The sequence below is a fragment of the Carex rostrata genome, chromosome 1 (genome assembly GCF_964058835.1).
Source record: "Carex rostrata chromosome 1, lpCarRost1.2, whole genome shotgun sequence".
Classification (NCBI taxonomy): Eukaryota; Viridiplantae; Streptophyta; class Magnoliopsida; order Poales; family Cyperaceae; genus Carex; species Carex rostrata.
In genome coordinates, this window is record NC_135918.1 from 14,912,901 (window position 1) to 14,929,311 (window position 16,411).

At 33.8% G+C, this 16,411-nt stretch overlaps 1 protein-coding gene across 1 annotated transcript; it reads right to left on the reverse strand.

Annotated features, from left to right (window-relative positions):
• Positions 1–10,333: 10,333 nt before the first annotated feature.
• LOC144560318 (transcription factor bHLH128-like) lies at positions 10,334–15,688 on the reverse strand. Its single transcript, XM_078309481.1, has 6 exons — positions 15,178–15,688; positions 12,339–12,595; positions 11,574–11,675; positions 11,014–11,079; positions 10,830–10,898; positions 10,334–10,638 (listed from the first exon to the last, which is right to left on the reverse strand). Exons 1-6 carry the CDS (start codon positions 15,599–15,601, stop codon positions 10,588–10,590), a joined length of 969 nt encoding a protein of 322 aa, XP_078165607.1. The 5' UTR covers positions 15,602–15,688; the 3' UTR covers positions 10,334–10,587.
• Between the last annotated feature and the right edge of the window lie 723 nt (positions 15,689–16,411).

Genomic DNA, 16,411 nt, shown 5'->3' on the forward strand with positions numbered 1-16,411 from the left:
TTATTTAATATACTTTTATTATAATTTTAAGGTCTTCTCCAATCATTTATAACTAAAGGTTCAGTAACACATAGCATTAAAATGATCCTGATCACAATTAAATTAAGTTGAAGGACCCAAAAAGCAAAAACGGCAAGGGAAGAAAAAGAGTTCTTATATAAGATATGTTAGAAAGTTAGAATTTTTATACATGATTCCGAACTATTGATACATGATACTAATGTTCATGTGGAAGGCCACTGCATACTGCATAAGCGGTATGCAGATTTTAATGCAGATTTATATATGTGAATTTTAAAATAAAAATTTACGTATATATATATATATATATGAGTGGGGTTAAAATGCACCCTCCTTTTTGTGCTCCTAACGTGCACCCTCCCCTCGTATCTTCATTTTTAAAGTTCAAATAGTTGATTTGAATCCACCAACGTGTTCTACATATTAAAATGTGCTTGGAGACCAAATTTTACATTTTTTGGAAATTTTTTACTATTTTTCAGAATTTTTTATTAAACTAAACAATAATAAAAAATTCAGCACAGTGATGATTTTCAAAAATTCTGAAAAAATAGTAAAAAATTTCTGAAAAATGTAAAATTTGGTCTCCAAGCACATTTTAATATGTAGAACACATTGGTGGATTCAAATCAACTATTTGAACTTTAAAAATGAAGATACGAGGGGAGGGTGCACGTTAGGAGCACAAAAAGGAGGGTGCATTTTAACCCCACTCTATATATATATTCATATTCATATAGTTAAATTTATTTCCACATAACCGACATGAAGTGTGCCTTATTGTACATAAAAAATACAATAATTTAGGATGGAATAATAAAACTCCACATAATGCATATGAACTTTTAATTACATGCGCAACATATTACGTTTTTAATCCGCATATTCGGACCGCATATGCTCAAAACCGCATGGGAGAGACTGCATGGCATTCTGAGCACGGCTGCCGACTGCATAAGCATATGCGGCTGCATTTTAAAACACTACAGGATACCATCAATTGATTTTTTATAAATTTAAACATAAATATAATATTTTACATATGTTAGATTTTTTTTAGCAATATTTTTAGCAAATTTTAAATTAGATAAGAAATTATAGATCGATATGTTGTGGACCTTGTAAGTTATATATGCAATTTAAATGTTAATTAATATTTTACCAAAAGTCGTCCAATATAATTTTTTGTAAATTTTAAAAAGTTAATGGACGCTAGAACAATATTTAGCTGGAAATTTATTCCTACTTACACAAATAACAAAATCTTCAATAGGATATTGTTCCTAATTACACATATATCATGATCTTCATTTATAAGAGGAGGGATCAAGTTACAACAATTTTTGAGTTACAAGTCACCACAACCATTTTCTATATTTTCAAAGTTCAAATCATTGATCCAAACCGTTAAATGTGATCTCTACAATAAAATGTGCTTGGAGACCAAATTTTACATTTTTTGGAATTTGTTTACTATTTATTAAGATGGGTACAAAAACTAGTTAAATTCATACCATTGAATTTTGTACCCATCTTAATAAATAGTAAAAAAATTTCAAAAAATATCAAATTTGATCTGGAAGCACATTTTATTGTGGATATCATGTTGAACGGTTTGGATTGACGATTTGAACTTTGAAAATGTAAAAAATAGTTGTGACAACTTGTTGTAACTCAAAAATTGTTGTAAGTTGATCCCTCCATTTATAAAACATGAGATTAAAATCTTACCGCATATTTCATTTCCATCACATAAATATAATTATAATTATATAACATTTAAAAATTATGAATTTTACAATTAAACATTATTTTCAAAATTGGCAACCCAGCTTAATTTCCTTTGAGCATATCCTACAAAATTAAATAAATCATTTGCCCATTACTGATACTGTAAGCTATACTTTCTCTTTTGGACGTACTGCTAGCTGCTTTTTTTTTTTCCTTTCTATTTCTGAAGGCACTCACATGGCCTTTCAAGAGATCATGCATGGTAAAAGCTGTCAACTTTCACCCCCTAATTAAATCCAACAAAATGCATTACTTTTGTAAAAAAAAAAAAATCAGGTAAAATAAATAAATAAATAAATGAATGGTAGCTCATCTACTAAAACCAAATTTTACTGAATGTACTAGCATGTCGTTACAAACATGACTAGCTCCACAAATATCATAAATATTATTTTCTTCATCATTATTTCCACATCAGAATTTACTCAAATGAAATAAGCAGCTTTCAACCGAACAAAAACAGGAAAACTATTTACTGCTCCATCTCTGCTATGATTAATTTCAGATAGCTTTCTTGTCATGCTACCACTATCCAGCTCTGTCAACTTTGGCAGGATGCTCCTTGGATCCATGTATGTGGGTTCATGAAGTAATTAATGAGCTAACATGATAAAAAAGATCCCTCCTTTCTAGGCTCTCTTTACTTCTCATGTACTCACACTTAGACCAACCATCAACTTTCACCCATTAAAGTGAGAACAATTAATTGATTATATTATGTTAGTTATTAATTTACTATTTTTATTAGTTAAATGTAATTTCACCCATTAAAGAGTTAGCAATGAGTATATTGTATTAGTTATTATTTTATTATTGAATTAATTAAATGTATTTTCACCCATTAAAGAGTTAATAATAGATTATTATTTTTATTTGCTATTAATTAATTAGATGTCTTATGTCTAGTCTCTAATGGTTTTTGGAATTTTATTTTAATATGAAACTTTGATACTTGATAGATGCAAAAAAAATTGGAGCACCGTATTAATTTGAAGTGATAAATTAAGAGCTTTTCATACTTGGCTTGCTTGTGAATCTATTAATTGTTGGAAAAATTAGAGAGAGATTAGAAATTTTTCTTAATTTCATTTACCTTTATAAATTATAACTACATGTCAAAACTAATAGAACAACTCAAGAATACAAGACTCTCATGAATCTCTCTTTCCTCTCAGATTTTTTTATTTCTTTTTTTTTCTATTATGAATTACACGGTTCTTACATATCTATTTATTAATTCATAAATATTTTGTATATCATGCTAAACATGAAAACCAATTCTTAGAATTAATGACAAATAATCAAATACTATCTATTACCTATTTTACTATATATGATTGACATCCTTGAATTTCTTCTTTTCTTTTCTTGAGTAGATATAAATTTTCTAGAGGATTCGGCTTGATCTCCAAGTTATGCTGAAATTGAGTGTAATCTTAACACTACCTCAGCACCACATGTGTACCATTCGCTCCTGTTATACTACTGTACCAAACATATCACCTATATATTCTTGTTTCCTCTTTACATTTTATCCCACCATTTCCTGTTCCATTGCTTCCTTCATGGTTTCATCCAAAGAAACCCCAACACTAGAGCAGCCTCTTCTATCCAAACAGTAAAACGACAGAATCTTAAATGATTTTCAGCGCGCAAGTTACTGGAATCGACTTACATTTAGGTGGTTAGATCCAGTTTTTGAAAAGGGAAACCGTGCGAGACTTGAACTAGAGAACATTCCATTAGTTCCTACCACCGAAACCGCTGAGAAATCAGAAGCCGCTGAGGAAACAGAAGCAGTGTAAATGAATTCTCAGCGGTTTCACTCAAATTGAATGTGCTCTAGTTCAAGCTTATGATGGCTTCCCTTTTCAAAAACTGTATTTAACCACCAAAATGTGACTCGACTCCATTGCATGCTCAAAATCATTTAAGATGCCGCCGTTTTTCTGTTTGGATAGAAGAGGCTGCTCTAGTGTTGGGGTTTCTTTGGATCAACCCATGGAGGAAGCAGTGGACCAGGAAATGGTGGCATAAACTGTAAAGAGGAAAGAAGAATTATACATGCAACACTTCCCGTGATGACACAACCCAAGGTGTCCATTCACCGAATTCAAGCCATCATGAGTGAGAACTGCACAGCCAATATAATGTAACCCAAGATGAAATTGAAAATGTTGCAATAGTGATTGAAGATGGTGAATAAATGTGGGAGACTGATTCAAGCAGCCTCCACAAGAAACAACAACACTCAAAGTTGACAACAAAATATGTTGGGATAAACTAAGCAATACTGCACTGCTTTGTGCCAGTATGCAAAGGATTGAAGAGAAAAGAATATTTTTCTGAATAGAAACAACACTTTATTTCCTTTCTCTCTTACTCAATTACATAAAGTTATGCAGTATTTAAAGCAATACAATGTTCCTAAAATAAACACCCACAACTTCCCTAAATTAAGCACCCACTACACAACAGGCTAAAAATAACTAACCACTATGCCTACTGTCCTAAAATAACTATGCTTAAAATAACAAATGCCTAAAATAGTCATTGCAGTTTTCATACGTCTAAAAACTGATTCTAACTAAACTAAACCAATATAGAGATTATCTAAAAATAATTTTGAATTAACTTTCAACACTCCCCCTTAATTCAAAATTGATTATGCCAAAAAACTGCTTTGAATTCTTCAAACATTCCTCTTGCCAATGCCTTAATCAGAATTTCAGCCTTATGTTCTTCTGAACTTGCACTCTTGATCTCCATTGTTCTTGCTGCTAATATTTCTTCTTGCAATGCTTGATGCCATGTTTCATTTTCTGCCATTTCTTCAAAGATTGTGGATCTTTGCCTTCCACCTGCTGTATACACCATGAAAAGCATGGGTTGCTCTTTATTTTTCTTCTTCACAGCATGCTTGCTGTTCTTCCCTCTGTTTTCTAAAACAATCGGCTTGCACACAGCCATATCTGTTATGCTGAAAGCACTAGACATCTTTTTGTCGTGCTGAAACTCAAAACCGCCAAATCTACAATGGCCACGTCCACCTCTGCCTTGAGAGGACTCCCCCTTTCTGTAGAATGCCCTTTCATCTCCTTTCTCCTTTGATCTGAACTTTGCTTCATGGGTCTGCAGTGATCCCATCAGTTCATCAAAGGAATAGGTTGAAAGATTGTTTGATTCTTCAATTCCTGCCACCATGTGATCAAATTTTGTGCTACACTTCTCAGCACCTTTTCCACCATGGTTTGCTCTAAGATGTTGTCTCCATATGCTTGAATTTGGATGACAACGATCATGACTCTTCACCAGAAAAATCTGCATTGATTCTTCTATTTTCATATGCAACAAATCTCCGTGTAGGATTTGTCGTTTGATTGCCACAACTCGAGAACTTCCCTGAAATGCCGTCTTCAAGGTTGTCAATGCTTCTTTAGCAATTGTTGCTGCTGCAATTCTTCAAGGTTGCGCACCAATTGACTCTACCATCAATTGCAAATTGACTCTGCCTTCAATTGCTTGCCCACCAAACCATCGGCTCTGATACCATTTTGTTGGGATAAACTAAGCAATACTGCACTGCTTTGTGCCAGTATGCAAAGGATTGAAGAGAGAAGAATATTTTTCTGAATAGAAACAACACTTTATTTCCTTTCTCTCTTACTCAATTACATAAAGTTATGCAGTATTTAAAGCAATACAATGTTCCTAAAATAAACACCCACAACTTCCCTAAATTAAGCACCCACTACACAACAGGCTAAAAATAACTAACCACTATGCCTACTGTCCTAAAATAACTATGCTTAAAATAACAAATGCCTAAAATAGTCATTGCAGTTTTCATACGTCTAAAAACTGATTCTAACTAAACTAAACCAATATAGAGATTATCTAAAAATAATTTTGAATTAACTTTCAACAAAATAAGCATCATGAGATCTAGGGGAAAAACAAGCCTCCTCTGCAGCATAAATGGAGAGATTTCGAGGTACATTGAACATCAAACAGATGCTCTTCATATTGGGTTCCCAAAAGATAGAAAATCACTGCTCTTTTGTTTATTATAACTTAATACTTTTGAGGGAATTTAGCGCTACCTCACCAACTTAAAAGTATTATTTTCATAATAAACATACTTGATCTGGAATTGCCAGTTTAATTATTGTATTGATTTGATGACTTGTAGTTGTAAAGACTCAAGAGTAGTATTAGAAGTGGGCCTAACTCCACTTGTGTGGTTGCAGAAATCTCTTTGCTAATTTCTCTCCTTCTCTGTGGTGTTGTTATATAGTATACCATAAACAATTTAAGGGGTGCAGCACTGCTCCACTAAACAAATGATAATTTAATATATATATTCAGTAAGTCCAGTTATGTTCTAACTAAGTCATTTCACATTCTTTTGCTCTTGACTCTTGAGTACATTTTTTTATGTTGAACCCAAAATACACCAAAAACTTGCTCTGAGTGCAAATTTTCTTAAACGGGAATACATATGTAATGAAAAATGTCACTGGACCAAAATTTTTTGGACGAATTTTCACATTTATTTTTGAACAAGAGTTTAAAGAAATACATGCATACAGAACATGCTAATAAATTGGTTTTATGAAAGGATGTTTTTGTTCTCCCTTTCTGAGCAGACCAAAAATCAATTTAATAACACCAACAAATTAAGCTAAATGTGTTCACATAAATAAGCGAAATAAATATAATTTACAGTGTTAAAGCATGCTTAGCATCTCCCAAATCAAAATTCCGCAACAGAAATTGATTAAAACAATTTTTAATTTGTTGATTTGTTTGATTAATCATATGGAAATTGGACCAATCAATATGGAGTTCATTTTAGAATTTATCTCAAATATGAGATAAACAAGATACCAAATACCAATGATGGTGCAGTACTGGTACCAAATTTACCAGCATGAAAACCTTTGGTGAGAAAAGATTTAATTAACTTTAGTTAACTTCATATCATATACAATTTAATTAGTTGGGGGAAAGCAGTATAGACTAAATCTGATGCCTTGTCATGAGAAGTTCTTCAGCCTCTGTCTCTGTTTCAATTAAGGTTTTATGCAATTTGTCCATACCAGGATACATTCAAATTGAGCCTAAAAATTAGCCATAACACTCACCAAATGAATCTCCATAAGAAATAAATTAGTTGTGTAACATACAGCATAAAGAACAAAGCATACTAAAAGCTATTAACTGTACACCTATATCCCTTAAAATTGGTATTTTTAACCAAAATACAAACACGTGTTTGAAACAATGCACAACGACGAATCTAAAAGAGAAAACTGCATGGAAGCACAGTGATTGATAATTTTTTAAAATTTATTGTTATTATAAACTCTTGTTTTGATAGTGGGATTTTGGGTTGAGAATTCATAAAATTGCTTGCACACACGATCCATAATTTCGAAGGAATGGTGGGAATGAAGAATAATCAATAATTTCAAAGAGGAAGGGCGCGGCAGCAGCCAGAGAAGTCAGATGGGCAGAGAAAGATTAAGCTGAAAATGGGACCCACCTGTCAGCTGTGTAATTAGTTTTCTCGTAATTTAAAATGAACTTAATTGATAGACATATTGAAACAAAATAATTTAAAAGGTAGAGATATCACATGCAACTTCGGAGATGCAAAAAATGAATTAGGTTTATGGTCTTGTGTGTGTGATTCTCTAACAAACTTGCATGTAATCAATTTCATCCTTTCAACCTACCTTGTGCTAGTAAAGATCATATGCAACATTAAATGATCTTGCAGAACCATCCTTCAAATATCCAATTTCTCAGTTCAATCCTGATTCTGTGGATTTATCTGATATTTCAATTCAATGGACCATACAGGTTTCAATTTCCTGAAATATGTGTAGATGCACTGTTACAGAAATTCAGAAAAACCACCAGTGGAACAATTAATAACTCTATTTTGGCCAACAAAGTTTTATCTTACATGTTCATAATGTAAGCATCAGCATAATCGATTACAGTTTTAATTAGTTCCTCGATGAGTAGAAAATGTAACAAAAATTGGGGAAAAAAAAACAACACCAGGAAACATTAAAATATCAGAGACCCAGTTTAGGGTGGATAATGATCTGTTATCTGGGATAAATTTAATGCGTATCATATGAGGTCCCTTCCATTAGAAGCATCAGAATCTCTTTAACTGTTGTAACGGATCCCTCCGTTTTGAGTCCCAGATCACTAGCAAACCAACAAGCCCTGCAAAAAGCACATTTGAATAACATGTGCATCTCATCTTCATCCCTAACCTTTGCTTAGAGACCCCTTGAATGCCATTGGTGCTAGGAGAGAAAATGAGTGAGTCATGCCCTCCATCAACAGTGGAAGGCTTGACAGTTGACACATGTCACAATCTGCATGGCCAATGCATAGCCAAACCGGTCAGTAATTTGTTCTACAAACTAATTACATGTGTCATGATCCACCAAGTTACAGACCCGGATCAGTCTATCTGCTTAAACTTGAGGTCTATATGCTGCAAGGCTTAAGGGAACCACGGCTGTGCATAGGCGGATCCGGGGATACCTGATCTACTTACCTAGGGGTGCAAATGGACCGTATCCAGAAATTAGATACGGATATCCGATATCCGAATATTCGTGCGGATACGGATAAGGTTTTGGATTTGAATTTTAATTATCCGTATCCGAATAGTAGATATATACCATATAATTTAATATATATTATGAAAATATTTATGCATATATCTACATCTATCTAATATCTAATCTGTATCCTTACATATCCATCAAATATCCGATCCGTATCTGAAAAGTAAAAGCGGATACTGATATGGTTTTACCACCATCCGATCCGTTTGCACCCCTATACTTACCGGGTTGGCTGATAAAAGCAAGTTACTGGAGTAAGGATCCCTAAGTAATACACCGTGGCATGGAATAAAAGCAAGTTACTTGAATTAGGTATCACATCTACTATATTCCATAGAGTAAATCTTGCTTTTTCTCCATGCCATGGTGTATTACCTTAGGACCCTTACTAAACTAACATCCTCTTTGAAGCCTTGGATAATTAGAATAATAATTTCTGATACAGAGAGTATGTGTGTGTGCATATATATTAATAAAGCTAATATATTTTGCTTTTATAAGAAGGTTCTAAAATTGAACGAATGAACACAAATTAAGCATAAATATAACTACCCCTTATATTTCGGGGAGAGAACAGAGGTGGGCCCTTCTTTTTTATCGTGATCCAAAATCTCATACATAACATTTTACTATTTTTTAACACAGACTTCTTTTAATTTTTTTTTTAAATAGATACAAATTTATTGTTTTGAAAATATTATGGATCATTAAAAATAAAGATTTTTTACCTATCTAAAAATATAGTAAAACAATTATGAAAAATGTAATATTCAGCCTTCAATGATATTTTCATATGAAAATCATGTTAAGAAGTTTGAATTTTAAAATTGAAAATATGAATCTGATGTAAGAAATGACTCTTATATCATAAAGCATGTTAGTCTAACTCTATAAACCTGTTTTTTTACCGCTTGAATTTACACTAAATTAATTCAAAATTTTATAAATTTTCTATGTAAATCACCTCTTTTTTGTTCCAAGGAAAGAATACTGGAGAGATCTTTGACACGAGGATCCTTGACAAAAATTGGGCCCTTGGTGAAAATTGGGCTCGCCACTTTAAGGATCAGTGGAAAAACAATTAACAACTACAAATTTTCTACTTTGGGCCTGAGTTCAAATTTGCGCCGAGACAAAGAATGCAACAATGTGATTCTTGTTTTCGAAATTTTGAGTTGTAGTCTGGTTTTTTAGCTCCCAACATAATATATATTTAGGTTTATTAATTATTTCTTCTTCTTTGGTTCAATCCAACCTTTCCAAATTTTTCTACTTGGGTCAATCATGCACTTTCTATCATTAAGAAGATGATGTGGTACGGTGTCATATTATCTTTTTTTCTGAAAAGCTTTGCAGCTTGCTATGAGCAGGTCTCAAACTCTCGACCTTTGGATAACCAGAGTCTCAAGAAAAATGAGAAAGACAGATGGGAAAGCAACGAGCGGATGGAATTGATGTAGCAGGTTTAATTCTGATTATATTGGAAACTCCGTTAATCAAGCGGACTCAAAATTTGGAATCAAAAAGTGTAGACTACCCATCAACCATCGAACACGAATTCAGATCCAGTGCAATACCTGACTGTGTAGAATGAGATCTCGGTCGTCCATTTTGAACTGGCACAAATCTCAAAGCGGACCCCTATATTCCACCTAGTGCACCGAATTGATTTTGGTCCGCTGTGTATATTCTACCCCTTTTTCCCTTAAGTGAGATGTATGAACCAATGTTTAATTTGTTTAACAACTAACAATGTTTTAAGCAGGTCTACTATAAACAATCTCTTCCTTTGAACCTACCTTTCGCAAACTCAGTCCTGATTCTCTGGAATTAACAGATGAGTTCATAAAGGAAGACATATATGAGATCAAGGAAAGGAATAAAATAAGATATGTTCTTAAAAATTTTACAGCAAAAAGGAACTTAGAGATGCTCACTAGTAGATGGTTAGAACAGCAAATAGAGATAAAAATACAGAAGACGACAATTAATTGTTGCTTAAATATAAATGATACGTAGTACATGATTTTTGTCACTAAGAAATCCACCTTCTCTTAAGTGTTTACTATATTAATTATTAACAGTAGGGGAGGAGATGCATCAGATGGTTCCTGTCTCATAAAACTTTGTTGGAGCATGTGCATTTCTGTTGTTCTTCTTTTATTTTCTACAAAAAAGAAAAGAAAAAAAGTATATACATCTACTATATAATTATAAATCTTTTGCCATATATTAATTATTAGTTATCTGTTGGATCTTTTGATGAGTGGTGTATTGTTGTATTTTGGTATAGAAATTGTTTAATTTGGAGTAAAGCATACATCACATGGTAGAGTTTAGATTTGAATAGAAACACACCTGAAGCTGGCCTTGAAGATCGTTAATATATTGCACTGCGAAATCTAACATATCAGATGTGCTTGTTTGCTGTGTACAAAAAACCATATAGAAAGTTTAAGAAATCGGTAAATACTTCTCCAATTTTATGGAAAAGAAAAAAGAAATGTCGTTTATTGTATTGTATAGAGAGAATGAGATATGCCTTGTCCATGTTCGGCACTAGCTCTTGCAGTTTTCTAAGCCTTTTGCTGATCCGAGTTCTTCTCTCCTACAAGTTCATGAATACTTTAGAGAGAATTCAGATCAAAGATTTGGATCCCAATATTGATACTGATTGATTTAGATGTGATTTAGTGTTGCTTTGCATTGAGAGCGGAGTAGGCCTGATCGGACCTACTTGAGATTCAATGGGCTCCAAGACCATCCGATCCGCTTTGAGTTATGTGCTTCTAGATCCATGTGCAGGAAAATTGAAGTGAAAGTGCACGATATTAAAGCTGAGTGCACGGATCTTAAAGCAGATCGGATAGTCTTGGATTAGATTACATTAGATTGGACTAAGAATAGTTTAGTCAATAAATGCTAGATTTTCACTCAAACATGGTTACAACTATGGTTGAGTCATTACTGCTACAACCAAGTACAAGTCAACTGTGACAGCTTTCCCAATCTGCAATAATATGTTAGTATAACTAGATCTCAATAAATCCAGAACTAGATTATAAAAGTGTATTAAATAAAAAATGCATTGAAACTACAAACCCTCTCAGCAATGCTCCGGGGGTGAGTAGCAAACCCACGCTTCGCACGAAGCTTACATGTGGCAACATCCTGCTGCATTTGCATATACTCCATATTTGACATCTGCATAAATAATAGCATTTTATATTAAAAAATGCTGGATATGTTAGTTCTGAAAATAAAAAGATACTGTCCTCAAGTAAAGAAGGAAAATAATGCTGCACAATTTTTAGATAGATTGTATAGTATTTCATTTTTGCCATTATTAGAACAGAATTCTTACCAGTACTATCACCCCAGCAATTAATGAGACTTTTGTGACATATCTTTTTTATTTTTTCTTCCTAGTTAATGTGATCAATTGGGATTTATATTGTTTCTAAACTCCCACATTTCATAATGCCTCATTTTCCATTCCATCTAATTTCATTCCAACAGTTCACAAAAAACGGGATAAAGATTTTAAGAGAGAAGTTTTGGCTTCATGCAGCTTACGAACTGTAGAATGAAAACAGCGCTGCATGAAGTCAAAATTGCTCTGTTCAAATCTTTACCCCAATTTTTAACAGAGCAGTTTCATAATGCCTCCCTTTCCATTCCATTAAATTTCATTCCAACAGTTCACAAAAATTGGGATAAATATTTTAACATAGCAGTGTTGGCTACATGCAGCCCACGGACTATAAATTCAAAACAGAGCAGTATTTGGTTTGTGCTCTGCATGAAGTCAAAACTGGTCTGTTAAAATATTTACCCCAATTTTGATAAGAAATAAAACAAACTCACCTCATCCATGTTTCCCAAACTAGCAATGAAGTCATCACTGTCATTCCGGCCACGCTTGCTCAAGTGATTGGAGAAGATAGAACTGTTCTCAGCCCAAGAACCTTCGCCCATGTCAGGGATGCTCATGTCTGAGAGCTGCGACAGAGAATCCTGTCGAGAGAAACTCCATTGTGGCCTTATCCTGCTGTCTGTCAACAGGTCAACCGTCTCAGTAGTTGCATGAGAGTAGCCCCCCATGCCTTTCGTGCCAGAAAGACCTATTTTATTTTATTTACCAGTTCATTAATTATTCCAATTGTTACAGGTTGATGTGCGTTTAGTCCATATCATTCGGTAGTGTTGCAAATAAAACTCTACATATAGAAGTGACAATGATTCCACTGATCAATATCAAGTCTTTTCTTTAAATAGGCAAAACTGAAAATATCTAATGCACTGGAACTAATAGAATTTAAGAAATCTTTACGAGGCTATAGTACTTTGCAAAGCGCAGATTGATCCCTACTGTGGATCCATATATTTATTTTTAAAGTCAAAACAGTTGAACAGTTCAACATTATTTTCTGATGAAAATATACTTGTAGATCAAATTTAATATTTTTTAGAATTTTTATAATATGTAGAAAATCACCTAATGTAAAAATTCTGAACCATCCAAAACTAGTAATTTTCAACCTATCTTAAAAAATTAGTAAAACATTCTAAAAAAAATAGAATCAATTCTCCAACTATATTTTCATATAAAGATCATGTTGAACTGTTAAAATCTACAGTTTGGACTTCCAAAATGAAAATACTGATGTATAGTATGGGTGGATCCATGCTATGCGTAGTACCATAACCTCACTCAGTTTTTTTTTTTTTTCCTTTTGTATTGAAATATGAATTTATTAATTATAAGTTATATCAAACAGATCTTCAATATCAAAACTAATGGTCATTGTAATTAATATTTGAACAAAGGGCTTCTTTGTCAGATAAAACCGTTATTAGACATTTAATATTCTCTCCTTTGTTTAACATACATTAATTCTTTATTGAAGTAAAATAACAAGGCAAGACTTAAATATTTCTATTAAATAAACAAGCATGGCTCACAAGCTGATAATACTATAAAAGTCTAACTGTGACTACCAATTAGAATAATATTACTGGTTACTTCAACCTTACATCACGCTCACAACTTTTCAGAAAGACTTGTTTGACGCTAATAGTGGGATTTCGTATCCAGTTTAAAAATACATTGAACCAATTAGTTGAGGCGGCGACTCCAAAAAGGCAATGAACATGACCAAGTGATGTTGCTTTTGATTATTCCCAACTCATCTATCAAAAGCGACACTAATAAAAGGGATAGTTTTGTTTTTCTTACAATCTTTCAAAAAAAAAAAGAATAAACAGTTTAAGAAAAATTATATTTTTATCATGAAGGCAGATTTAATCTGCACCCACCCAAAGTACGGATTTTGAATAAATCTGTACTGTCATTTAGAAAGACATAACCATAAATGTTATTGCCTTTTAGGGAGCACAAATTTAAATTTACATCCGTATCCTGGGACCTGGGTGTGCAAATTAAATCTGCGTTCCTGGTAAAAAAAATATTTGTTTTCTGAAAAATATGTTAATTCTATTTATTTTATTGGAAAGATGGTAAGAAAAAATAATTCAGATAGTTTTGCAGCATATTTTTTATATTTAGAAATATATGAAATATTTTGTTGGAAAGGAGAAAGATAAAGAAAAAATTTTAAGTGTAATAAAAGAAAGAGTGAGTCTATGGTACTATGCATATCACGGGTTGTTACCGTGCTACGGCTCTATATTTGAGTTTTCAAATCCTAACGGTCGATCGGAACCGTTCATCTTGTTCTCCATATTAATATGTATTTGGAGATCAAATTTTACATTTTTTGAAATTTTTTTACTATTTTTTTAGATATTTAGAAAATCACTTGATCTGAAAATTCTGGACCATCCAAAAACAGTGATTTTCAATAAATCTAAAAAAATAGTAAAAAAATTTCAAAAAATATAAAACTTGATCTCCAAATACATATTAATATGGAGAACAAGATGAACGGTTCCGATCGACCGTTAGGATTTGAAAACTCAAATATAGAGCCGTAGCACAGTGCCAAATCGTGATATGCATATTACCATAGACTCACTCTAAAAGAAATATAATTATTGATCCGGTTCTTTTAGATATTTTTTAAAGAACCGAATCAAATAATTTGACTCCTTATAGTTTGTATATAGATCTCAATGTGTATATGAACTCTAAAGAACCAAACAAGTAAATTGATTCTTTATAAAATATCAAAACAACGGAATCAATCGAATAGGATGATGTAGGGAGTCAGTATTATGTGTGCTTAGAGATCCGTGCAGAACGTATTTAAACGGTTGGGATTTTCCATAAAGTCACTCAAAGTTTGAGATATCTCAGAGGATCCGAATTCAAGAAAAAATGCATAAGAATTAAGAACCACTTTTTAATACATCCCTTGCACTTGCACAAACAGGCACCTAACTCCCTAGTTTATACCCAATCAGATCGCAACACATCAAATCACAGCGGGTCCCACGTTTTTCATCCAGGAAGGAGGAGCATATACACAAAAGGGAACCAGAACCATTACGATTTCAGTCAAAGTCAAACATACACTCATCCTTTGACTGTGGTCCAGGCGCACGGAAATTATTTCCAGAACTAGCGCTAATTGACTATATACCAATTCCGACTAACGAATCAAAAATCGACACCTCAGCCACTATAGACAAAAACAAAAAACAAAAAAGCAATAGAGCAAATCAGAGGTCTCCATGTGCGTACCTTGTGGATCGACGAGAAGATGCGAGAGCAACCCCGCCGGAGAGCTACTGTGGCGAATAAGCGTCGGAGCTGGAGGCACGACAACTGGCTTGTGGGACTCACTCAAATCAGGGATCAATGAGTGGACCCCTCCAAAGGCGTAGGATCCATTCGCTGTGCCATGTGGATCGGTGGAGGACCCGGTCCGGCAGCTTGAATCGGATGAGGTCAGAACAGACGAATCGCCCGGGTAGAACCGACTCATCATAGGTTCTGATCCGACGACAGAGAACTCACCACCGCCACCGCCATGTGTCCTCCCTTGAGAGTTGATCACTGAGTCAGCTATACTAGCAAGGAGGGAGCCAGGAGCAGAGCCGTAGCGGGTGAGACCTGGTGGACCCATGGGTTCGGGTTTACCGGTGGTCGGGTTGAAGCTGTTCATTGGATTGGTTAGTGTGGCGGAGGAGAAAGTGAGAAGGGAAGTGGAGAGAGCTTTTCGGGGTCTCCTTTTATGTGGTGATGATAATTTGATAAAGGAAGACTTTCACTTTTTGTTAATTGGACTATATACTAAGTATGTTATGTTGTGGATATTAATTAATTAATTTATGTGATCCAGGATTGAATGGAATCCGTATCACCCCAGGTACCTGAGGTACAAGTGTCAAATCTAGACCGTTTTTTTAACTGGCACGAATCTCAAAGCAGACCCCTCAGCTTCAATAGGCACTGGATCTAATTTGAATCAGCTGACATTAATCTAGACCGTATGTTTTGTTGGATTGTGTCTCAGGTACCTGAGGGGATACGGACTCGATTGAATGTGTCGTTTTCTTTGCCCGTGTAGAGTGTAGACAGGGATGCAATCATGCAGATGAAATTTATATGTTCAGAGCTGATTTGACTTTATGTGATACATTAGTGCAATATTTTTCTTGTTCTCCACTGAATATGCGCTGTATTAAGACAAACTTAGTTTGTTAATATATTTAACCAAATTGGGAAGTACCGTGACCGCGGGATATTTACAGAGTTTGTTTGACTTTATGTAACACATCAGTCGAATTGTCTCTAATGAAATTGCGCTGCAATATGTCAGAATTGTTCTGTCAATATATTTAACCAACTAGATAGTCGCACCAAGACGTAGCCATTTATCCTTTAAAAAAAAAAGTAGCCATTTAAACAGTGTAGCCGTGATTCCGTGAACCCCAATTTTCTGTGGCAAGCACAAAAACGAAAATATGTGGCG

Excerpts from the sequence above, each read along its gene's own strand:
- LOC144560318 (XM_078309481.1), bottom strand. The coding sequence starts at position 15,601 with ATGAACAGCTTCAACCCGACCACCGGTAAACCCGAACCCATGGGTCCA. Across the intron at positions 10,899-11,013 it reads TAGTGCCGAACATGGACAAG|CAAACAAGCACATCTGATAT; the intron begins GCATATCTCATT and ends TTTTGTACACAG. Across the intron at positions 10,639-10,829 it reads ATCTTCAAGGCCAGCTTCAG|AAAATAAAAGAAGAACAACA; the intron begins GTGTGTTTCTAT and ends TCTTTTTTGTAG.